The sequence below is a fragment of the Lissotriton vulgaris genome, chromosome 7 (assembly GCF_964263255.1).
Source record: "Lissotriton vulgaris chromosome 7, aLisVul1.2, whole genome shotgun sequence".
Taxonomy (NCBI): domain Eukaryota; kingdom Metazoa; phylum Chordata; class Amphibia; order Caudata; family Salamandridae; genus Lissotriton; species Lissotriton vulgaris.
Genome location: NC_141695.1, coordinates 1,171,910,851 through 1,171,937,296, shown reverse-complemented (window position 1 = coordinate 1,171,937,296; position 26,446 = coordinate 1,171,910,851). Strand labels below are relative to the sequence as shown.

General features: G+C 46.8%; 1 protein-coding gene across 3 annotated transcripts in view; it reads left to right on the top strand.

Moving 5' to 3' along the window:
• Nucleotides 1–26,446, top strand: part of NR3C1 (nuclear receptor subfamily 3 group C member 1) — a 775,966-nt gene that overhangs the window by 670,989 nt on the left and 78,531 nt on the right. For all 3 annotated transcript variants that reach the window (XM_086931650.1, XM_086931651.1, XM_086931649.1), the window contains exon 7: nt 24,923–25,053. In XM_086931650.1, the coding sequence (XP_086787776.1) occupies nt 24,923–25,053 (131 nt within the window). The remainder of the gene's footprint in view (nt 1–24,922; nt 25,054–26,446) is intronic.

Sequence of the window (26,446 nt, the reverse complement as noted above, 5' to 3'; positions counted from 1 at the left end):
GGCTACCATAGGAAATTCCGAACATTCTATTGGGAATAACTTTGCCGCCGATTGAGGGATCTGCCTGTAATTTTCCTTAAAATGGTCTCGTTGCGCTCCGCTCCTTCCCTGAAATTTTCGGGGGGATTAGTCAAGTGGGGGCTGAGAAAAAAGGGGGGGTCCCAAAACTTGTTTTCCCCATGTTAATTTCCATAGGATGGTCTGACAAGTCTACAGCCCGAACCGCTGAATGGAATTACGCCAAACTTGGCAAAATTGTAGGGACTGGTACGCAGATGTGCCTTTGCTATGTTTGGTGAAAATTGCTCCAGTGGTTTTTATGAAAATTAGGTTAAAAAACACATATATATCTATATGAGCTTACGGGTCCGCGCACCGTACGCGTACCCTTACGTGCGGGAGCGCGATCCTGATTGGCTGGCAGTCGACTGTCAACATTCCAAACTGTCCAAACCAGGAAGAGTTGGCCACCATCTTGTTTCTCAGGAGAACTGAGGCACAAGCGAGCCCAAAACAATAGTGGAAAACACGAAAAGGGGGCAGGGTAGAGACCCCCCCAGGGGGTCTCAAAAGGACTCCCAAGGGCAAAAAAAAAAATTGCGGGGTACGAGCACGGTACGCGTATAGGTGCGCGTACGTACGCGTACCGTGTGCGTACCCTGCGATTTTATTAAAAAAAATAATAATAATAATTTTGCCCTTGGGGGTCCTTCTGGGACAACCTGAGAAGGGCTAGGGGGTCAGGGAGTCTCTACCCTGCCCCCTTTATGCGTTTTCCACTCTTGTTTTGTGCTCTCTTGTGCCTCAGTTCTACTGAGAAATGAGATGGCTGCTCAGGTGGTACCAGAAGGATATTAACATATAAAAACGTTATTCGCTAATAGAATTTGCATTTACAAAACCTTTGAAGTTTTTTGAAAAAAATAGGTTTCACACCAGATCTAGTTAGGAATTAGCATTTAAAAAACCTTGCAAATTCACTTAAAAAACCATAGGTTTCAGGCCTTATATAGTTAGGAATTAGCATTTAAAAAACCTTGCAAATTCACTTAAAAAACCATAGGTTTCAGGCCTTATATAGTTGGGAATTAGCATTTAAAAAACCTTTGAAATTCACTGAAAAAACCATAGGTTTCAGGCCTTAAATAATTAGGAATTAGCTTTATAAAAAACTTTGAAATTCACCCAAAAAAAGTTTTAGGGGTGTTATATTTTGCTGGACATTTCACTCATACAAAACCATTGAAATTGCTCCTATATAGTTAGTTAGACCAACTATATTTCGCGCACCCGCAATGCACTGCTGATGATGTCACATATTAGATCATTCATGACATGGCCAGTGACATCACTGATGACATCTCAAATGACATCACTGATGACATCATCCAGTGCATTGCGGGTGCGCGAAATATAGTTAGTCCAACTAACTATATAGGAGCAATTTCAATGGTTTTGTATGAGTGAAATGTCCAGCAAACTATAACACCCCTAAAACTGTTTTTGAGTGAATATATATATATATATATATATATATATATATATATATATATATATATATATATATATATATATATATATATATATATATATATATATATATATATATATATATATAAAACAAAAGCAATTTTTCATCACAAGCCACCGGCAAGGCAGCTGAGCAGAAAAACCACGCGAGTCCCAATCTTCATTTGGCAATATTTAATGGAAAGGCAAGTTCATCAAATCTGACGCGTTTCGGGCGTCCGCCCTTGGTCACAGATTTATATATTTTTTTCTGTAAGCAATAGTTGTAATTTTTAAATGCACTGTAAATTTAAAGGAATTTGAAACTAGTGATTAAAAAGGTAATTGTATCCTTAGCTTGATTTGTGCGATCAGCGCACAGAATCTAGTATGGAAGATTGTTGACCCCATTTGAAGTACTGATACATACTGATAAATAGAGAGTATGCATCGGGAGTAAAAAATACTGTTCTCTGCTGGAGTATAGCATATTGTTTCATCTTTTAGAAATACAATTTCCGTATTTGTTAGTATATTTGTTTCTGTATTTTTATGTATCGTCTCAACGTTTAAGTTGTAGAAGGTGCTTAGTGTGGGGTCTCTGGCTTCCACTAGTGATTTAGTGGGGGCCCACAGAAGTCAAATGGTTAAAAAACAATTCTCTCCAAGGGCTGTTAACCTGTTAAATGCAGCCAGTGTGGCTTGGCTAATGTTTTGTTAATGTTGGTCATGTGAAGGTGGTGTTGATGCCTTTGCCATGTTGTATTGAGTTTGACTTTTGTTTTTGTGAATCAGAACTTTACAGACTCTATGGCTCTTGGCAGTGGGACAGTTGTATGATAGTGTTGTTCTGGTGGGAGGGTGTGTTCTCTTCTAAATTTTTTGATTGATGGGAAAAGCAGCACATAACCATATGTATAGACTGGGTACTGTTGGTTGCATGACAGTATTGAAGCAGTGTGTCTACTGTATTTAGCAACCTCCTGAAGTGTTGAGAGCAACCATCTTTGACATCCTCCGTACTACCTGTGTATTCCCGGGGGGCATTGGCAGGTTGTCGTCAGCCCTGAAAAAGAAAGTGCTTCAGGTATTTAACCCCTTCCGTGCTCATGACCAGCTGAGCTCGTCATGAGTTGTGCCGCTCACATGCTCATGACGAGCTCAGCTCGTCATGTAACGCAGCTTTTTTTTAAAAGCCGCACAGCGCGAAAAAAGCCGCCGCACGCATGTGGTTAAGTCCCAAACATGTTGGTTTTCAAAATCAAAGTCAGGATGCGAAGTAACAGCTTCCCTCGAACCCAAGTTTAATTATTATTTTCTTTGCCATAATGTCTGCAAGCACAATGCACTGATTTCACCTCATAACAAAAGTGAAAGCAAACCTCGCTCATGGCATTGTCTGCTTTCAGTTTTGATCACTTCCTTCCTGGTGGGAGGAGGTGGGGTTGGCATAACTCTGCCCCGCATTGATCTACGTGGGATGTGGCCGTGCTCAGTGCCGGACTGGCTACCAGGCATTTTGGCATGCTGGGGGCTGATTTCATTGTGGTGGGGGCTGATTTCGTTTTGTTTCGAAATAAACAAAGCATAACGAATGTTTTCAGCACATGCAGGTCCCCATCAACGAAATCAGCCCCAAGCTCAGCAGCATGCCAAAACACCCTGTAGCCAGTCCGGCCCTGGCAGTGCTTCCAGCGCTCTCTCTCCCTAGTGGATTCCTGTTTGGGGAGTGGACTGGACATGCACTGGAGGGAGCGAACTAGGCACCAAGGAACGATTTTAAATGTTTTGACATTTCCTTCATACCCATTTATCAGTCATTAGATTTTACCAAATGAATGGGTGCATGTTTATTGCACAATGACAACTCATTACAAGCTACAGTTCAGTTGTTGGCTCCTGTATCATGTGTTATTGGACAAGTAACAAATCTATCCCTGCAACTAAGAGAGTCCAATTGACCTAACAGTATGTCATTTTGAAAATCGGCCATTGGGGGAAAAATTACAGATGAAAATATTGTCATCAATTGCTGTTTTTCCTACTTATTTTATTTACTTTTTGATTTCAACAATTAGTTTCCTTTTGGAAAATCATGCACAATCTGCACAAATGACCCCTTGCCGAAATTTCAATTTTGTCTAGTTTTCAGAAATTTATAGCTTTCCGAATTCGTCCATCGGTTTCGCACCTGTTTCCACCACAAACGCTTAGCATGTTGAAAGTGCAAATAATAGGAAAGTGGACTACCAGTTTGAAAAATGCAGAAACTGTGGTAAAACTTTTTTTTTTTTTTACAACTCTGGTTCTTCCTGAAAGCTAGGAATATGGTGATCTTAGGACAGGAAACCTATTTTTGAGTCAATTTTTTAGAAAAACATACGCTTTGTTCTGTTGGCCATCTTAGTTGCTAAGAACAACAACCAGTTGACATCTGCGGCATCTGATGTTTTCTGTAGACTCAAAATAATGATCTGTTGGCAGATTAAACAGGCTTAAAATAAATATATCTGCTGAGAAGAGACACACTTTTCCTCCTGTATAACACATGGTCCTGTTTTGATAGTGTGAGCACTTAGTCGTGAGGTTTAGTGATTTCCACGGAGTTCCATTTTTACGGTTGGAGAGAGACACATTGCCATCTGCATGGCCTTGGCTACTGTGTTGGCTGCATGGGGTTTTCTACATCCAATTGGTTCTGTAGCTAGTTCTGTAGCATTATGCAACGCTCGGTGTTGATGTAGTATATTGGTGAAGTTAAATGGAGTTTAGCCAGTTACTATGATTGATTTATTATATTACCTTGCGTTATCCTGCACTGTGATAATGTATAACGTTTAGCCTGGTATTGTATTACCAAATATACCTTCGTCCACTGTTTAGCCTTTTCTGGGTAATCTGGTGATGGTTGTTTTATTGCTGTTTCTATGGCCTACCTGCCTGCCTATTGCCTGGTCAGTACGATTAAATGAGAAAGCAAAGTGCATAGGTAGCTGCATAGCACTGGTGTCTGCAAAACATATGATGAATTAAAAACAGCAGTAAAATCTGTATCCAAGGAGATTGAGGGTGATTCTGGTTTGAGTGCTGCTGAATATTTTAAGCAATGAAAAAAAAATCACAAGATCATGAGGGAAATGGACCTTTCTACTGAGCTTCGCTGGTTAGAGATGTGCATATATTTTAATTTGCAGCAAGTGCACAGACTCTTTTTGGCACAACACATGAAAGCACCATATGAATTTTGTTTCAATAGTGGTGCTCCATGCACGTTTACACTGCAACGAGCATAGTGCTATACTAGTGCATGCAATACCCAAAGTGCGCTTAGCTCTACACGAACACGGAGACCTCTTCAAGTGAAATTCTAAGAAATCTTGTATTGTCCAGCTCCACTGCAGAAGAAACTACATTGGAGCTGCACTCTACTCAACAACTAGCACTGGGCAGTGCACAGTTCTTCAAGGTGCACCCCACGCCATGGTATTCTGAAACTCTCTTCACTGCATTATTATGACGCCAAGCAGATCCACTTGTGCTCCCCGTCTAGCAGCACCCACTGTCACTCCTGCTAATGCTGGAGCCTGAATAAAGCTCTACTGGAGTAAAAATGTCTTACCTCAGTGCCCGCATGGTGTAACACAGCAGCCCTATTTACGTTTTGCCAGTGCAGTTCATCAGCCTACAACACCACTCGCCCCTCCTGCATTATGGCCCTCGCCGCTTCTACAGCACGTCACAGCATTCTGCCAAGGTGCAGCAGCTTTGTGCAGGCACCCGACAGGGCATTGGATCACACAAATGCTACTGAACACCACCCGAGCAGCCTACATCCCGAAGTCTGCAGAACACATTGAGAACAAACTGCTGCAATACTGTGCCACTGTGAGAAATTACCAATTATTTTCATGGTCCCCCACTTTGTCCATGTTTAGATTTACTTGCTTTATAACTCTTTGTACATAACCATTGTTAAGCAGTAGTACAACGCCTGTGCTTCTGCTCTAAAACGTGCTGTACATTGGAACTTCCTATTTAGCTTATTTACGTCCCTACAAGTCCCTTGTGAATGGTGCCCTTAAGGGACCCTATAGCATGGAAAGTTAAGTGTCATTTGTGGGCTGCAGTCTGTATTTGCACCACCCACATGTATTTCAGACATGTTTCTGACAGGAGCACCACTGACTGTGCTCTGGCTAGGCTACAGTTTACATACAGTGCAGTGACACATGGCAGGGAAAAATGCATTTGCCATGTAGAAAAATATTTCTATATATATATTCACCCCTAAATTGTTACTTATAGGCCCACAGTGCAGGGTGCTAATATATTAGAATAGGGCACACTATGTATGCAAGTTAGTGTGCTGTTACAGTAAAAATAAAACACAAATGTTATTTCACTCTGTACGTCTAGGTGGGATTTAAATATTTATTTTATACCTCTACTAATCTTTCAAAGTTATTTCCTTCTTAGTTGTTAAAATCTGACTTAACGGCGAAGTTTGATTTTTCTATAACTTAAGCAGAAAAGTAGCTTTTCAAATGTACTTTGGGCTATCTGAGCCAGAGTTGACAATCCTGACTCAGAGGACAAGGGCTTGCCTCTGGACCCAGGAAAGGCTTATGGGTGTTACTGCTGACCACATAGCATGGATACGTTATCTGGGAGTGGACAGGAACAGTTGGCAGAAAAATGGGGTGTTTTAACACGAACTCTTTCAACGTGGAGATGCCAGAGTTTGTGTCTCCTACTCATCTATTGGACCCTCTCAGACCGGTTCTAATCGCAGTAGGAAGGAAGACAAGTTTTGACCCTATCTGGTAGGGGAGTCGCTAAGAAGCTGGGGACTGGCCTGCCTATTGGCAGCTAGGTCCAGCCATCTTAAAACAGGCACTCTTGCTTAATTTTTCATTAAGGCAGAGACAAAGTGCTGCAAAAGGAGGTGGGAACACTACAAGAAAATTGTTAGGATTGGACGGTAGAATACCTCCAGTCCCTGGTTAGTGCACAGGACTGGCACCTCCACCACCACCTCCTGAGAACATTGCTGGTTCTAGAAAGACTTCATCTGAAGAAGGACGTACTAGAAGAAGAATCTTGACTTCTGACTCCTTCTGGAAGGAGGACTCATGCAAGGACTCAGTCACCCCTGAGCAATCCTACTGGCACCCATGAACTTGAACTACTTTCCAAGGGTCAAGTGGTTGGCCTTTTGCTTACCTCCATCAATGACACAAAAAGCTGAAAGACTCATGACTCCAAGAGGGCCTGGTGCCCAGAAGCCTACCGTGAGGACCTAGGGGCTTCAGGAGTGACTAGAAGAAGCTTTTGCAGCTGTTGCAGAATAAGTCTGAAGGTTATACCTTTGACTGGAACAACCCGCTTAGTGTTTCCGAGCTCAACTCCATTGTGGTCCTCCTGACATTTTTCCTAGGTCCCAGTCCACCACACACTGTTTTTCTATAATGCTTGACTTTTTCTGGGAACTAGTTGCCTTAAAAAAAATTAAATCCTATCTCCGGTTTCCCATAACCTATTTTAATGATCTTGGTGTCTTTTTGCACATTACAATTTCTTTATATTTCTATTGGGCATTTTATTTTGTTGTGTTATTTACTGCTCTGGATATTGCTTTGTGCTTGTGCCATAGCTCAATTCGATTCATTCACAGAGAAGTTGCAGGACTGAAGCCTGCTTCTCCTTTGCCGCTTGACGGATTGTTCAAGTATCTAGGTTAAACCGTACTCCCTGGTCCTCCCTGATTTCACCGCCAGGCTCCACTTAGAGGCACACGGAGCCACAAATTGATCTGGTTTGCACTAGGCTGGCACTACTTCTCCGCATTCTGTCCTGATGAAGACCCAAGGTGACTACCGAAGGGAGCACATTAAGGGGTTGAAACGTCGACGACAATATATGGCTCAGATCGACCAAGGCCCTGCAGACCAAAAGGAGCACCATTAGCCACCAGGGCCATTGGTTCTATGTCTGGCCACCTGTTCCTTTCCCCCTTTTTCCCGTGTACAAATGTCCTGAATCACCTTGTATATACTGCACAATTGTTTATCATTAAGCACATATGTCACATGATCACTATACATATGTAAATATTTCGCCCAGTGAACAACAGCCTTTATCTACTGTGGAACATATAAGCATAATGTAATTCTAATATATAAATTAACAGTAAATACGTACATACTGTGTTAATGGTCGTTTTTTTTATTAAACTAAAGCGTCTCTGTTGATGCTAGTGTGATATTCTTCCCTAGAATTGTTTGGGAAATTTCGTATCAGACACTGAGAACGTCATTAAGTAACCTATGAGAACTCGACAGAAGAACCAATATTTTTATGTTGTTTGTAGCTATTGGGTTGAGCAGAGATTCTCTGATAAATGTGTTTTGATGTAACCAGAGTAGGTTTATTGAGTCCATGCATACACTCTTCCAGAAATTGGCTGTCCATATAACTCAGCAGCTCCTAGTGATCCACATTGAAAAGCCTCCTGTGGCCCAGATAGGGGGTTTGATCATTATCCACTGCTATCAGAAATCCTAGAAAGACATTTGAGTGCTGCTTTGTAGACTTTCCTTGTAAAAGCCAAGTGTGGGATTGTTGGAAAAAGGCAGCCTTTCCTGCTCAGGTGAAACACCAAGGAATTAAGATGCTCTCTGCTTTCCGATCCACGAACGCGGGAGTAGAAGCAGGCAGACGCACATGGAGCATTCGGTGGTGGGCACAATTAGAACCAAGGCTTAGGCTGGAGTGTGCAGTAACGGGACCGGATGTGGCAAGAGGAGGATTGGATGAAAGAGTGGATAGAGTAGGGGGATGAGTGTATTGGAGGATCCTAGATTCAGGTATATTTTTAGATGTATTGCAGTAGATAGAAAGTTTGCGTAGCATATTTGACTATGCGGATGACCCAGCCATGCTCTCTCTCACACACAAGCAACTGCAGGAAAAGACGCCTCTTCACAGCTATGCACAGCAAATGGGCCTGAAGATCAACACAGAAGCCATGCCACTCAACATTCCAAATCCTTCACCAATCAAGGTGGATTAAGCGGATCTAGCTATCCCCAAAGAGTTTACCTACCTAGGCAGTAATATCAGACCTTAACTGGGGTGGGTAGTGACATAATGAGCACACCGAACAAGGCCAGAAATGCTTCAGCATGGTGCAAAAGGTGTGGAGGTTATCTCAACACCAACACCAAGATGAGGCTGTAGCAGAGTTGAGTTCTGTCCTCATGCTTGTATGGATTAGAATGCTGGTGGATGACAAAAAGCAACATCACTAAACTGTCAGTCTTCCACACAAGTAACCTGATAGGAATCTTGCACATCTTCTGTCCGTGACCATCTCCAACCAGGTACTGCTCACTAGATGCAAGCAAGAGAACATGGGCACCTTCACTGTGAGAAAAAAGGAAATGGATCGAACACACTATCAGATTAGATCAAGACTACATCGCAAGAACCGCTCTCCAATGACTCTAGAAGTAAATGGAAGAAGGGCAGTCAAAGAAAAGAACATCTGTAGGTGAACTGAGGAAACAAAAATGAAGACCCTGAACCACAGCTGGGGCATGGTACAGAAACATGTCCTAGACCTACAGAGGTGGAGGTCTCTGTTGCTGCCTTACATGACAGTCGGCAAGATGTTACCTGTGAGTTCAATAAATATGATTACAATAATCATTACAACCTCATCATCCTTTTTTCACTTCCCCAGCACTCAACAAAAGTCTCCTTATGACCAGAATTGAGTCCTGTTATCTGCATAGCAGTCTGCCATCCCAATGTTCTTGAACACTAAGACACTGTGCCATACGTATGCTGTATAATAATTCTTGACACACTCCCAGCTCCCCTTGTTGAATATTTGTGCAATTCTTCTCACTTCCCTAGATTTGTTGTCAATCACAACCTGAGTGCTTAATTTCAGCCTGTGGCTGCAGGCGAGGTCCACCGGCACTCTTTGTTTGAGGACCAGGACTTTTTTTTTTATTAACCATCTCCAACTTTGCAGGGAACAAAAGAGAGAAAGTCAGCAAAAGGGCAGAGAAGGAGGAAGACAAAGATGGAAAAACACTGACAGCAGTGATTAATTAGTAAAAATAAAAGTTCCAGAGCTCTCGTCGGGAGGGCACTGCAGCTTGCACCAAACATTGCCCGAACTATTCTGACAATGATAGTAACAACACAGCTACTAACCATCACACACCTACAAGTGTGACAATTCAGACTATTTCAGACCCCCAAAGCTATAAAATGGATTGGGTGGCAGTTAATAGTCATTTTTAATGTTTATTGAATTAGTAATTTACTACTGTTGTGGTCATTTCTAAATTAGCCAGACAGTGCCACCTTGTAGCAGACTATCACAAGCACTCCAGCAAAGAGATCTTTACAATTGTCAGGGAATTTATTGCCCCTCGGTCTAATGTAAGTCAAGCTGCCCCCACTAAGACCTGTATATACAACAAGGGGTGGTGAGGGACAGAGTCTCTGAATTAAGCAGAAATCTCTCACCCAGTCAAGAGATCAGGGCTAGATCCAACACCGTTTTTTAGCTCACTGCTCCCCGGGAGCTTGTTTCCTTCCCAGTGTAAGAATTGGCTTTTGTAGTTTGGTTTGCCCTGTTCCCATCATGCACTGGGACAGGAACAGACTAATTTGCATACAGCCAGGTTCTGAAACTGGGATGGTGCAGTGAGCTAAAAAACGGTGTTGGATCTAGCCCTGATCTCTTGACTGGGTGAGAGCTTTCTGCTTAATTCAGAGACTCTGTCCCTCACCACCCCTTGTTGTAAATATTTTTGTCCACCCTAAGCGTGGAAGGGTATTCTCAGATGCGAGACCCTTGCTCATTGCACCATCAGGATTCAAGCAAACCGGGCCGAAGACGGCTGTAATGCCAGAAACCGGTCCCCAGGAGCTTGTTTCCTTCCCAGTGTAAGAATTGGCTTTTGTAGTTTGGTTTGCCCTGTTCCCATCATGCACTGGGACAGGAACAGACTAATTTGCATACAGCCAGGTTCTGAAACTGGGATGGTGCAGTGAGCTAAAAAACGGTGTTGGATCTAGCCCTGATCTCTTGACTGGGTGAGAGCTTTCTGCTTAATTCAGAGACTCTGTCCCTCACCACCCCTTGTTGTAAATATTTTTGTCCACCCTAAGCGTGGAAGGGTATTCTCAGATGTGAGACCCTTGCTCATTGCACCATCAGGATTCAAGCAAACCGGGCCGAAGACGGCTGTAATGCCAGAAACCGGTCCCCAGGAGCTTGTTTCCTTCCCAGTGTAAGAATTGGCTTTTGTAGTTTGGTTTGCCCTGTTCCCATCATGCACTGGGACAGGAACAGACTAATTTGCATACAGCCAGGTTCTGAAACTGGGATGGTGCAGTGAGCTAAAAAACGGTGTTGGATCTAGCCCTGATCTCTTGACTGGGTGAGAGCTTTCTGCTTAATTCAGAGACTCTGTCCCTCACCACCCCTTGTTGTAAATATTTTTGTCCACCCTAAGCGTGGAAGGGTATTTTCAGATGTGAGACCCTTGCTCATTGCACCATCAGGATTCAAGCAAACCGGGCCGAAGACGGCTGTAATGCCAGAAACCGGTCCCCGGGAGCTTGTTTCCTTCCCAGTGTAAGAATTGGCTTTTGTAGTTTGGTTTGCCCTGTTCCCATCATGCACTGGGACAGGAACAGACTAATTTGCATACAGCCAGGTTCTGAAACTGGGATGGTGCAGTGAGCTAAAAAACGGTGTTGGATCTAGCCCATATCTCTTGACTGGGTGAGAGCTTTCAGCTTAATTCAGAGACTCTGTCCCTCACCACCCCTTGTTGTAAATATTCCCACTAAGACCTGGGCATCGGATCTGGCACTTTTCTTTACTACAAAGATCAAGTTAATTCAGGACTCTTTTCCTCCTCGGCCGGTCTGTGCCTCTTTGGGTTCTGAGGCTAGTCCCGCCTCATCGGTGCTTTTAGGTCCAGTCCTGTCAGATTTTTCGCCTCTCTCTACTGCCTCGTCATTGTCGCTTTTGGCCAGTCTTAAATCTGGTTCGCCACTTGATCCATTTCCGGCCAAATTTTTGGCGAAAGTGTCGGAAATGGTAAATCCGTTGATTAATCCCCTCCTGAATCTTTCCCTAAGTAAGGGTGAGGTTCCATCGGCGTGGAAACAGGCCATGGTGATTCCCCTTATTAAGAAACCTGGTCTGGCCCCTGAGGTCTTAGCCAACTATAGACCTATCTCTTTGCTTCCTGCGCTGGCTAAGACCCTGGAGAAGCATGTCCACAGCGTTCTCTCCAATTTTCTGGAATCGCACGACCTGTTACATCCTACCCAGTCGGGTTTTCGCCCCAATCTTAGAACGGAGACGGCGCTTCTGGAGGTCTCCGAGGCCATCAAGGAGACACTGGATGCGGGTGGCAGAGCCATGCTCATTATGCTGGACTTGTCGGCGGCCTTCGACACCGTCCCCCATGAAGATCTGTTGGTCAGACATTATGAGATCGGTCTGAGGGGGACGGTGCTCAGCTGGTTTACTTCCTTCCTGGCTGGCCGTCGACAAACGGTCTGGGCCTCCTCCAGCTCTGCTGAGATGCCGCCATTGGGAGTCGGAGTCCCGCAGGGCTCGGTACTGAGCCCGACTCTTTTTAACATCTTTATGACCCCTCTGGCGGCTCTGGCCGAGTCTTTCGGGGCCCAGATCGTATCCTACGCAGATGACACTCAGCTGCTTTTTACCTGCCGGAAAGGAGAGGTTTTTGACGGAGAGAGCATCCGTGAGTGCCTGAGTGCTGTTTTTAACTGGCTCCAACTGAATAGCCTCAAGTGCAACTCTGACAAATCATAGGTGCTTTTCTTCGGCTGTCAATCCGATCCTGACTGGTAGGTATGGTGGCCGGCTGATATGTCTCCTCCCGGGCGATCGTCCCAGCTCGCTAAGAACCTGGGGATTAAGATAGACAACGGTCTGACCCTCAGATCACAGGTCCTGGCCCTTACTGGCACCTGTTTTGGTCTGCTCCGTATGCTTGGGAAGTTTTTCCCTCTGCTCTCCGAGGATCACAGGAGGGTGACGGTACAGGCCTTGATTGGTTCACGTTTGGATTATTGAAACGTCTTCTATCTTGGCCTGCCGGAATATCTCCTGCAACGTATGCAGGCGGTACAGAATGCGGCAGCACGTGCCATTTTTGGCCTGCATAGGCGAACTAGAGTCTCTGGCTTATTACAATCGCTCCACTGGCTGCCTATTCGCCAGAGGATAGTTTTTAAAGCCTTAACGCTCGCCCATAAGGCCTTCTATGCAACAGGGGCGAAATATCTGCGGAAGAGGTTTTTTGCCTATTGCCCTCTCCGATCGTTGAGGTCTGAGTCTTTGTTCTTGGCCACTGTTCCCCGTGTGAGAAAGACACGCATGGGAGGGCGTTCTTTTAAGCTCCGGGCCCCTCAACTCTGGAACTCTTTGCCCCTGACTCTTCGCAGCACTTCTAATCTGCTGACTTTTAGGAAGGGCCTGAAAACCTGGCTCTTTGCCTCTTAGATCTCTGCCCTCCTGACCTGCTTTTAGCTGTTTGTTGTGTTTAACGTTGTCAGACTGTCAAACAAAGCGCCGGGACACTCATCTGAGTAGCCGAGCGCTATAAAAGACACAAAATAACATAACATAACATAACACTGGTGTTGACAATTTATTGCTGTTGCCGAGCACCGAAAACCACCTGCTCAAATTAAGCACTGAGACAAACGAAGAAAGCAAGGATGAAAAAGAATGTCCAAGAGTGAGATAAAGGGGCAGGGAGAGTATGTTGGTCAATGAAAGAGGTATGAGGTGAAATCAAGGCTAGACAGCCTCATTATTAGACAACCCCATCTATTGGCAGTGGCGCCAGACTGCTACTGAGAAGAATTTGGGCACTGGCAGTTATTAGTTTGCAAATTAAGCACTAGCTAGTCTTAAAGTTTTTGTTATCCACTAAACTAAAGCTTGAAAAATTAACAAACTGCACTTAGACCCAGCGATCAGATTAGATGGTAAAGGTAGTCGACCCACAAAGACTAGACTCAACCGGATTTACCTTACCACCCTTCCAGATGCAACTGACATATGAATGAATTTTCTTCAACCCACTGAGTTTGTCAGAGGCACTTCATGTGAATAACATTAAATCATTAAATGGCTTTACCAATCGTTCAGTTACTAACCTTAAATGGCTGAATCTGAACCCACTTTTGAGTGGTATTTCAGTCCTATGACTGACCCTTACCAAGCCCTACTGGCACTTTACTGATGATCTTTACATGTGACTTAATAGTCTTTTAGAGACATTTGATTGACTCTCAGTATAATTTGAGGCAGTGCCTCTGGGCAAGGACTTTGTAACACAGGTCATCAAAAATTGCTCCCTTTGCTGAAGTTACTGTAAAGAAGCCTTGTTATGTGAATGTATAGGCAACAGTGCTAAGCTGGAGATACTGTCATGATCAGAAAGAGTCTTGATGCTTTGAGCTTTGGGCTTAGCTGTGGTATTATTATAAGAAATCTCCTTGTAAGAAATTGAGTTATTAGTTAAGCGGAGGGTAAGTATCCACCTCAAGTAATAATCACAATCGTTGTCAGTGTGAACCAATAAAATCACTAAATATTTACTCATATTAGTCCCCTGAGATCAACCCCTTGGTGCCTAGGGCAGAGAGCAGACAGATGAACGTAGAGGCAATGTGTACAGTATGTATGCTTTACTGAAACCGTAATAATGTAAAAATGCAAAACGATTAAAAAAAATCTAAAACTAATTAGAAAAAAAGATAAAGTTTAATAAACAAAATGGCATAAAAATGACAAGATTCCAATAAGGGGAACCGAATATATGAATTTTTAAAGTTTTAATTGCCAATGATAGTCAGTGGGTTACAGAAGGCCGGGACCTAGGCGCAATTTGACACTGATTGCGATAGATTGTGCATCGGATATACTAACCAGGTTCATTTTGGTCTACGATTTTACCTTCTGACTTTAGTCCTTTAAGTCCCAGCCCATCAACAGACTACACTCCTGAAGCCCCCAGGACCCTAGGAGAGGCAGTTAGAGACTCGCAGGGTGGCAGCCAGAGCGCCACAGGAGGATTCAGTCCAGGTCCAGTTGCCACTGGTCAGCTGGGCAGTTGCAGGAAAATGCTTTTATAGCTTGTTTTGCAGGTGTAGCTTTACCTATTGTTCAGCCTTGGAGTTCACTTCCTACTCCGGGTTACAAGAGGTAGACACCTGGACACATCCTGGTCAATGGGGTAGAAGTTCCCTGGGCTAACCATACCTGCTTTGGCAACTTCAAGATGGGCGAAGTCTTTGAACACACTGAACTTTGGCCCTGAGAGCTGGGCTTTGTGTGTGCAGAATCTACTGTAGTAATCCTAGTGTTCTCCCACATATACCGATAAAATCCAGTTTAGGCAGGTTGTGTACCCACAGCAAACTCAGAGACAGATACCTGGTATAATGAAAGCTGTTTTTTCAGCAAGCAGACGGGGATGCACACATTGTTTTGGCATCCTGTTTCCCTCCCAAATAACATATGTAAACCCAGAAGACCTGCCATACAGCTATGACACTGTATTAAAAAGAGGCCCACTGTGATTGGGGCCAGGGGGCTAAGAAGGGGTGGGGTGGTGGCAAAATGAAGGACCTGCCAAAGTGTCAACTAACATTTGCTTGCGACGGGGAGGCGGGGGGCCCTCTTGTAGAGCGCCCAAAGTGTCCAACGAAGAACCCTGCAGACTTGTCAAGGAGAATATGATATTCAAGCTGGATTTGTCAAAATATATTGTCAAAAAAGGAGCCTCACAACTCCACCCATCATATTCTTTCAGGTTAAGATGGGTGATATATGCCATTGCCTACTGTTTGGTCCTTGGAGCACGTTCACACCTCATTCACACCTATTTGAATGCTAATTACTGGCTAGCAGAAGTTGGAGAGCAAAATGCAGATTTAGAGTTAGGGACTTAATGCAGGGCAAAGGTAAATTTCTTAAAAGTTAACTTACTAAAATGTTTGTTACAAATCTAACTTCACCAGTGATTTGGCTTTGTAATGAATATTTCATGACATCCAAAACTGTTTTTTTTTTCTAGCCAGAGATAACCTTTATTAAACTTAATATTGTATTCAAATGCTTTCCGATTGAGCAGTAAACCGTGCCAGAGTGAAAATAACTTTTAGGTTTTTTTCACTATACGGACATGTTTAACATTATATTTCTACATGTCCTACTTTCAAATACCATGCACTCTGCCTTGTGGGCAGGAAGTCCTACAAAAGGAAGGGTTAGGCCTGTCAAAAGGGGTTATTTTGACAGATCGAATTTGCAGTTTAAACCTGCATATCTGTGCTGCATGTGGCAGGTCTGCAGTGTAGTTTGCCCTGTCAATGCAGTGAATGGCACAATGGGTGCTGCAGCCCACTGGTGACATTTATTTTGCAGGCCCTGAGTACACTCTGTACAACATACTAGGGACTTACAGGCAAGTTAAAAATGACAATTGGGGGTGTAACAATTTCATCATATTGAAAAGGGGAACACAGGCTCTTTACGACTGGCTAGCAGGGGTAAAATGCACAGTTCTACACCAGCAAAAAGAGGATTCAGCAAAAAGACAAAAATCCCATATTGACCTCGCAGAGAGGGCAATTTTCCAGCACCCCTCCAAGTACCTTCTCATCATATTTTGAAAATACCACTTGCCCACTGTGTACACAGCTGCTGCTTCTAGCTACTGGTGGTTGAATGATCGTGATCCTAAATTCAAATATGTAGTTCTTTAACTGATTCTGTACTCCATTCTAGCTCTTCTCAATTGTATCGCCTTAAGTGCGAAAACTCCACCTTGGCCAAACAGTATTGATGCACAGGAGCAGCAGGGCTGGCTCTGTGTATCAAGAGCTGCAGACTGCTGGGCAGGTGCTGTTGATGACAAGGTTCTACTCTACTTCACAGCTGAGCAGCGTTCTTCACTAATCAGGGTGGCTCGGGCATTTGGGAGGCCTGTATCACTTTTAAATTCAAATTTGTTTTATTAATTTCAAGAAGAAAGACAGGCAGTGTGCTGCAAGGAAAGGACATCACACATAGACAACTGTTGAGACAGACATACATGTCTTCTCCATAATTCAAACTGTGAGCAAGATATGTGTGCCGATCCGTAGGTGCGATGTAAACCTCACAAGTGTTCAGCCTGGTAAGAAAACAAAACTTCCAAAATAAAACACAAAGATCCCCGCCCTCCCCCAACCCGCCCCAACCAGTGTGCCAAACTAATAAGACAATCGCCAAGGTGTTCAAATGCCGTCCAACGCTCCCTTTCATGATATCATGTGGGATCCTGTGGAGTCTCTGTGAGGCGTAGTAAGCGGAGATATCTAGGGCATGTGATTTTGTTGAATTCAGTGGAGAGGAGGTACAGTAATGGCAGCCAAACCTTTCGGAACGTGGCTGCGGACTGTGTTATTGTAGCCTGAATGCGTTCCATACCCAGTGTGAACCAGATTTTATGCAACCATCCCGTGTGAGTGGGTCTAGTGGTCGTTCCCCAGAGCGACAGAATGTGCTGTGATGCAGCCATAGCGATTCCCATCTGGCGTCCTCGGATCGATTTCAGGGGGAAGGTAAGTGCATTGGGAAGCCTAGGATGGTGTATGCTGGAAATCTCGGGATTTCAGTGTCAAATGTACTGTCTATGTCGTCTAGGACCGCTTTCCAGTAATCCCTAACTTCTCGACATTCCCAGAGGAGATGGGTCAGGGTACCCTGTTCCCCGCAGCCTCTCCAACAAAGCGCGCTTCGAGTTGGGTTCCCCTTGTGGAGTCGAACAGGAGTGAGGTGCCAGTAGAGGGCCAGTTTCACCGCCGTCTCCCTGCCTGCGGTGTTGCATGTGGTGTGGGAAGCCCTGTAGTATATGTAGCTCCATTCCCGTTTTGTCAGGATCCTCTCGAGCTCCGCTTCCCAGCGCCTCTGTCCCGCCGTGCGGCCAGGTGCAGTGGGGGGCGTGAGCATTTTGTAAAGTTCCGATATGAGACGTCTGTCCGAGTCTTTTGTCACCAGCCACTTCTCGAATTCTGTCATGCGTCTGCCAACTAGAGGAGCGCAATCCGGATGCGTGAGCCAGTGCCGGATCTGAAAGTATTGGAAGAGGTGGGGGGAGACCACACCATATCCCTCCACTACGTCAGAGAAGGGGATGAAGCCATGCAGATCGAAAAGGTGACCGGCGGACCGGCAGTCCGTGCCCCGCCACTGTGAGAAGGCATGGGGGTCCGTGCCTTTAGGGAACTCCGGGTTGTCCAGGATGGGATTGAGCGGGGAGGGGAAGGTCGTCAGACCTCTCTTAACAGCAACCGAGTCCCAAACCTTCATGACGGTGCGGGTGATGGGTGACCTCTGGAGGTACCGTGGTCTGTGGTGCCGAAGGAGGAACAGAACCTTCCAGAGGGACGTCTGAGCCATCGCTCTATCTTGAAACAACCACCGCTTTTCAGATTCCGGCCTATACCACTCTACCAAATAGCGGAGTTGGGTGGCCTGTAAGTATTGCTGGAGGTTGGGGATCCCAAGACCCCCCTCATCTATGTTCCGATATGCCAGCTATTTATGCAATTCGCAGTTGCATCCCCTCCCAGATGAAGTGGTGGAGGGCCCGTCTGTAGGCTTGCGATAGCGCCAGCTGGGGGTAGTACAGGAATGGTTTCAAAGATATACAAAATCTTAGGCAAGGTCGACATCTTCACTGCCGCCGTGCGCCTAAGCAGGGAAAGAGGCTATTTGGACCACCGCGCAAAGTCGGCTCGAACCTGGGATGTGAGAGTTGCATAGTTGAGGGCAACCGTCGAATCTGTGGAGGAAGTGAGGGTAATACCCAAGTACGGGAGCTGTGTAGCCGTCCGTAATCCTCCGCCATACCCCGGTGCACCCACGAGGGAGTGGACATTTCTACCCAGGGGTAGTATCAGGGATTTTCCCTTATTAATTTTGAAGCTGGAAATGACCCAGAAGGACTCTATATCCCCCATTAAGGCAGGGATTGAGTGTTCCGGATGGTCAAGAGCAGCTATGATGTCATCGGCGTAGAGGCCTATCTTGTGAGGTTCCGAGCCGAAGGTAATGCCATGGATGTTGGGGTTGTCGCAGATCTTTTGCGCCAGTGGCTCTACATATAGAGCGAATAAGAGGCGTTGAATCTCAAAAGGGCTCGAGCGTAGGCCAACCAGGCGGACCCTACCCAGCGGATGATGATAGCAGCTCGCTATCCAGGATTGAAAGCGGTCCCCTCGCTGAAAGCACGTAAGGACCCGCTGCAGAAAGGTCCAGTCAACCCGGTCAAACGCTTTTTCAGCGTCGATAGTCAGCAGAGCCGATTCTGATTGTTGGAAGTGGGCCTTGTCGACTAGGTGGAGTATCCGTTTGGTGTTATCACTGCATTGGTGGTTCATGACAAAACCTGATTGGTCGGGCTCCAGAATCCCAGGCAAGTATGGACCAAGGCGTGCAGCCAGGATGCCTGTAAAAAGCTTCAGGTCCAGGTTGAGGAGGGAGATGGGGCGGAACGCTGAGCAGTGTGTGGGTTCCTTGTCAGGTTTAGGTAAGACCACGATTTCGGCTTCTAGCATATCCGGGGGTATGGTGCCAGGTCCCCTGAAGGAGTTGAAGAGCCGGGTGAGGATAGGAGCTAGCAGCTGACTGAAGGTTTTATAAAAAACGGCTGAGAAGCCGTCTGGTACGGGGATTTGAGAGGGCGGAGGCGAGATATAGCCGCCGTCACCTCCTTCAATCGGATGGGGGCCTCTAGGGCGTTAGCGTTTGCTACGGAAAGCGCGGTGATCTCGGCAGTCTGCAAGTACGTGTCGATGTCCCTGCCCGAGACGGTGTCGGCCCGGTATAGAGAGGTGTAGAAGTCCCGAAATGCCTCTGCGACCTGTGCCTCGCTCTTGATATCAACGCCGTTCCCATCTTTGAGACCTGAGATTTTTGAGCACTGGGCCTTAGCTTTCAGCGCACTAGCAAGTAAGTGACCAGTCTTGTTCCCTCCGACATAGTAAGTGTGGCGGAGGCGAAGAGCTGTGAATTCCGCTCTACCCTTGTCTAGGCTGGCCAATTTGGCCCTTGCCGCTTTCAATTGTTTCCACACCCGTGGGGCCCCAGTTCGGTGTGAACCCTCTCAAGTTCAGAAAGCTGAGCAGTGAGGTCCTCTCGCTTTGCCTTGCAGGCCTTAGCTTCTGCTGCCGCGATCACAATGAGCTCGCCTAGGGCCACCGATTTCAGGGCTCCCCACAGGGCCGATACCGGTGTCTCGGACGTTTCGTTGATGGCTAAATAATCAGTAATGCACTGATGGAGTTGCTTAGCGACCTCCGCGCGCTGCAGGAGGGTTTCGCGCAGCCGCCACGTTCCAGGGGGACGACTAGGTTTGGGGATCGTGAGCCGTAGCTCAACTGCGCTGTGGTCGAAGAGAGCCGCTGGTACAATGTAAATGTCTTTATTCCTAGTGACTAAGTCAGAGGATCCGAGTAAGTGGTCGAGCCTGGCATAGGTGTGGTGCACGTGTGAGTAAAAGGTGAAATGGGACGCCCTAGGGTGTTTGTTTCTCCAGAAGTCTACCAGACCTGTTCATGTATCTAAGCCTTGCCTGCAGTGGATAGAGTGCCTGTGTCCCCGTACCTATGCCCAGACCTATCTAGGTTAGTGTCCATCACCAGATTGAGGTCCCCCCGTAACAGTAGAAGTGAGTTTGGGGATTGGAGTTTTTCTGAAATGGCGCTCTTCAGAAAGGTTTCCTGCCCAGTGTTCGGATTTTATAGGGAACCAATTGTCAGGTGCTGACCACCGATCGAGAAGCTATAAGCGAGGAGCCTGCCTTTGATCTCCCCCATTTTATACCTCACTCGCCCCTAAAAGCACCTGGCCACCAGAATGGCTACCCCTGCCCTTTTCACCGGGAGAGAGGAGAAGAACTGTTGGGGGAAGGCGCGCAAGCGCATCCTATGCCAATCCTTTGCCAATAGATGGGTCTCCTGGAGTAAACAAATCTCGGTCCCTGAGTTCTCCAGATATGAAATCACCGCCCTCCGTTTAATGGGATTGTTCAAGCCCTTCACATTAAGGGTCAATAATTTTAGAGTCAGCCATCACAGGTCAAGTGGATAAGGGGCAATGTACGAAAGTGACAACACTGTATTACCAGATGTAAGTGAAAGGCGATGAATAGATCTCGTGGAACCCCCCCTTGGCACACTGGTTCCCTCCCGCAGTCCCTCCCGCCGCCCCTATCCCTCCCCCAAACTCCTGTTCCCCCCCTAGCAACCCCCTGCCCTCCCGCCCCTCCCTCTCCCTCCCCAACCCCAACAAGCGATCCCCAAACATGAAATGAACCATAGTCCCGGGCCTATCTGAACTCAATTCAGGCCCTTAGAGTTTCAAGATGGAGGAGTTTGTGGCAGTGGCAACCCCTGAGGCCCCCCGCCCTTCCCGCCTGCCCGCCCTCAAAAATGCAAATCTATGGAAGCAAATCCCCAGTTAATATTACTTCAGGGTGGAGCCGTCGTGTCCTTGACCACCTCTTGGATGGCTGCGGCGTGTTCCATGGCCATGGTCGTCTGGTCCGACATCAAGTTGGTTTTAGGTGAACGTCGTCTCCTCACTTGTTGCCATCCGTCTCGGGAGTTCTGTGGTGGTCCATCTCTTGTGGGTCACGCGGAGGCGTCCTCCGCCTGCTCCTCCTCTGGCAAGTCAAGTCCCAGCAGGGCACATGTGTCTCGGAGCGAACAGAGTTGGTGGAGGGCCCCCTTCCATTTGAAAATCAGCCGAAACGGTGACCCCAGATGACTAGGGGGCCCAACCACGATGTAACTGGGCCTGTAGGGTGGACGGCTCTTGAAGGGATCCCACGCGTCCGGGTATTCACTCATTTCTCCCCTGTTGGGTCCCCGGGCTTTATCGGCCGTTCGGCCTGGCGCGTTGCAGCTGGGCGCCTTCACGCTTGTTGTGCCCCTCCTCGCCTGTTGGTTACAGGTGCAGTAACTGGGCAGATGCATAGGTGGCCGACCGCCCCCCCCCCTCCCCCCCCCTCCCTCCCCCCCACTCGCCAGGTACAGGCACCCCGCTCTCGTCGCTAGTCAGGCCCAGCAAGGCCCGAAGCAGGGGCCTTGAGTTTCGTGGTGAGCAGCTCTTCTTTTTGGGTCATAGGCCTCCCAGTGGTGCAGCGCGTGGCCAGGTTCAGCTCTCACCGTCTCAGGCGGCGCTGCGGGGCTCACCGTGAGGGCCCCCCGCCGGGGCAGGGCCGCCGCCGATCCTCGCTCCCCCACACGCTGTAGGCCTGAAGCCGGGGCCTCTGGTTTTGCAGCAGCCCACCAAGGCGACCCCGGGGCCGGCCGCCCCCTCCGCTCGTCGGGTAGATATTGCTGCCGGGGCCGTTCAACGGCGTCAGGTCCCTGCCGATGCGGGTCGCCGCGAGTGGTGTCCCGCTTGTGTGTTGTCGGCAACAGACCCCCAGAAGCCGCGCCGGGCAGTGCAGGCCCGCGGCCGCCACTTCTCCTCACCCCAAGCAGTGCAGCCGCAGCAAACCAAGCACGGCTCGGGCGGTCGTCTCAGCAGCCAGAGGTCTCCCGGGTGGGTACCGCTGAGGAGCGCAGTGCGGCAGGGCAAAATGCCAGTGATTTGGGGGGGTTTGCAGGCTTGTGACAGGGCAGATCGGGGTTCAGGGCCGGGGAGCCGATCGGTACACGTCCTAGCAGGTCGCCATCTTGGCCACGCCCCTCGCCTGTATCACTTTTGACTGACTGTGCAGAATCCAGCCATGGCCTGCGCAATCAATCGCACTGTAGTTGTGCCGAAGGGAGTTTTTGAGAAAGACTCGGGCAGTTAGTCCTGAACGGGAGTTGGGACACTAGCTTGATTCGGGGGGGTGGTGCCCCTGAGTGACGTGGTGGTGCCCCTGAGTGACGTGGTGGTGCCCCTGAGTGACGTGGTGGTGCCCCTGAGTGACGTGGTGGTGCCCCTGAGTGACGTGGTGGTGTCCCTGAGTGACGTGGTGGTGTCCCTGAGTGATGTGGTGGTGTCCCTGAGTGATGTGGTGGTGTCCCTGAGTGATGTGGTGGTGTCCCTGAGTGATGTGGTGGTGTCCCTGAGTGATGTGGTGGTGTCTTAGAGTGATGTGGTGGTGTCCTAGAGTGATGTGGTGGTGTCCTAGAGTGATGTGGTGGTGTCCTAGAGTGATGTGGTGGTGTCCTAGAGTGATGTGGTAGTGTCCTAGAGTGATGTGGTGGTGCCCCCGAATGATGTGGTGGTGCCCCCGAATGATGTGGTGGTGCCCCCGAATGATGTGGTGGTGCCCCCGAGTGATGTGGTGGTGCCCCAGGGTGATGTGGTGGTGCCCCCGAATGATGTGGTGATGCCCCCGAGTGACGTGGTGGTGCCCCCGAGGGACGTGATGGTGCCCCCGAGTGACGTGGTGGTGCCCCCGAGTGACGTGGTGGTGTCCCTGAGTGACGTGGTGGTGTCCCTGAGTGACGTGGTGGTGTCCCTGAGTGACGTGGTGGTGTCCTAGAGTAGTGTGATGGTGTCCTAGAGTGATGTGGCGGTGTCCTAGAGTGATGTGGCGGTGTCCTAGAGTGATGTGGCGGTGTCCTAGAGTGATGTGGCGGTGTCCTAGAGTGATGTGATAGTGTCCTAGAGTGGTGTGGTAGTGTCCTAGAGTGATATGGTGGTGTCCTAGAGTGATATGGTGGTGTCCCTGAGTGATGTGGTGGTGTTGTGTGGCGTACAGCAATGTGTGGCGTGCAGCAGTGTGTGGCGTGCAGCAGTGTGTGGCGTGCAGCAGTGTGGGGCGTGCAGCAGTGTGAGTCGTGCAGCAGTGTGCAGCATGCAGCAGTGTGAGTAATGCAGCAGTGTCCAGCATGCAGCAGTGTGTGGCGTGCAGCAGTGTGTGGCGTGCAGCAGTGTGGGGCGTGCAGCAGTGTGAGGCGTAGGAGAAAAAAATGCACTGCGAAAGAGTGGGGGAGCACGAGCCGACGAAAGAGTGGGGGAGGGGATACTCAAGCCGACAAAACAGTGGGGGGAAAAAAGCTTGAGCCGACAAGAGTGGGGGAAAAAAGAACTAACAGATTAAAGAGTGGGGAAAGAAATGCAAGATCCGACGAAAAAAGCATGAGTCCGAGAAGAAAGTAAAATGTGAGCCAGAGAAAGACAGGAAATCAGTAAGGAGCCATCTAGAAAAAAATAAAAAGCTCTCGCCATTGCTGTGGCGGGGGAGTGCATTCCTTTCAAGTCTGATGCAGTGCGGGGGAGCGGCAGCCTTTGAAGTCTGATGCCAAGGCACAGACAAATGGTGGTGTGTGATGTGGCTGGCGATGATGTGCACACGCATAGCTCACATGAACTGTACGCGATCCGCAGCTAGGTAGACTTTTCTTTTCCCCTTACTATAATCTCACCTTTTTATCCCTGCGGGATAGAATAGGCGAGACTTAAAAATTAATAGTTCTGTATATAGTTGCATTTTCTGAACTGTATGTATTCATCTAGGGCTTTTGAAACATTATTAGGGGAAAAAACTGTACTAAAAATCTCTTTTTGCCACACTTTTCTCAAACCTGTCTTCGGGCACATGAGCATGCAGCTGTCCTGCGTATGGTCAGGCTTGCTTACATGGGAAAATCATGAAAGTAATGAAATATTTCACAAATACATTTCAGAAAGAATGTCTCTTTGCAAATGTATTTGAAAATTGTGTTGTAGAATGCGTTATTTAGCCCAAATTTTTCTAATGAAGACCCACCCCCTTTTTGAACATCCGGAAGGAATTTAAGCTTGCACGCTTCAGTCGCTCGCTGCAATTTCAGATGGGTAGTATATTCCACCCCTTTCAAAAACCACTTACCACTGCTAAGGAACGCAAAACAATTTGCAATCAAATTAAATGTCCATCAAGTAGCCATTCCCTGGGCCTAGGTTTCCCCCTCCTGAATACGCTGTATTTGGTAAGTGCCAGAACTTCTAGTATTCGCATTTAAATCGCTGCATATAAGAGAGGCAAACGCAAGGATGCAAGCTACTCTTGTAATTTTGAGCTGGAAACGGTCTCAATACGGACTGAGGGGCTTAGTAAAGAACTGTGTTTCTGGTAGAAGAACGGTGGTGATCCCCTATCAATAGACTGTGCCCTCAAGTGAACCGACTTCGTTGTCATTTTTCACGCTTCCAGTCAAAAGGGGTTTTATTGTATGTGGATAAGTTAAGTGCATGCACGAAGCTAACTTTCATAAAAAATGTCTTACGCTGATCTCGTAGGTCCGAATGTTATAACCTACTTGACACTGTGATTTTGTGCGTTTTCTTTAGGGATCGAATGTATGCACCCTACATGCAAGAACAGTATCAAGAAATGCTGAAAGTTGCTAATGAACTAGCACGCCTTCAAGTTTCATATGATGAATACCTCTGCATGAAAGCCTTGATGCTCCTCTGTACAAGTAGGTTGATGTTTGTTTATTATTATGCAGTTGCCTATCATGCAAGCAGAAATGCGTGTATTGTTTCTTCTGTTATATAGACAAAAAGTTTGAAAAAATATTTTATGGTTACAAACAAAGCTAAGCCATTTAATGACACTTGATTTAAATGTGTGCCTCTTTATGACGTTTCCAAAGTAATGCAATGGCCGCTGTCCCTGTAGCTCAAGATTGGCGTTCCTACATCGCAATTCTATAAAAAAAAAAACAGTAACCCCACTGTCATATCGCCATAGCTCGACACTCTGAAGAAAAATCACAGCAGAAATCACACTCAAATCATCTCATGTTGAGGATGGGTTTTGGTGCATCGGGCTCTGCCTATCTGAGGTTAAGTAAGTTTGCAGTTCTGTGAAAACACAAAACAAGAGGCATTAGCCAGCTTTGGGGGAAACCGCCTGCCACGTCCATTGGCACTGTTGCTATCTGGCACTGGATTCCCCTTGGCTATCTCACTGGATAAGCATAATGTATGTGTACTGTATCCTTCTTAGCAAGCAACCGATTAATGATGCAATGTCTGTGTTGGAGTTATCTTAACTATACATATTTACTGAAATACCACTCTTATTTCATATCCCCCAATTTTGCTGAATAATTTGGAATTGCAAGTGGTATTGAAATGAATACATGCTTGATTTTACAAATACTGCAGGCTCAGATAATATTCAGAAACTTTCTTTTACTACCATAGGTTTGTCTAAGTCTCAGAGTATGGGGTCTGACACGGACATTGGTTTTTGTGACCTTTTTTAAAGACTACAAGCCTCCTACTCGTCTCATTTTCTCCAAGTTCCAATGGAGCTCAATCTCATTTCCATTTGGCTTCCAATACTTACAACTTTAACACGCTTCAGACTCTTGGAGCGAGTGCAAGAAAAACCAACCACATGCATACAACCATGTTTGTAACCACGTGATTTAAAACTGGAAATCGTATTCATACTGCAACTTGCCAGAACGGTTGGAGCAAGTTTTTTTGGGCATTTACCCTCCTGGGAGTTGTCGTTTTACATGGTTTTCTTCATTCCTGGACTATCAGTTAGTGACTCCCTTCAGCATCCCATTGCCTTTCCCTTTCTTGCTGGCACGGGATGGTGCCTAGCGGCGTTTGTATTTTTCTCTGCTTTTTAAATAGAGAAAAATAGTACATAAAAACAAGAGGATACAATTTAATAAAAATAGATTTCCTGAAAACATCGATGAGTCTTCATAGCTTATATAGCAGAGGAGTAAATGGAAAAACCAACAAAAAGTTAGAAGAATAATATATAAAAATGTATCATTTATATTTTATTGACTACCAAGTCTACTGTCCTACCAACATTAGGGCTACATATCTATCTGAGCTGCT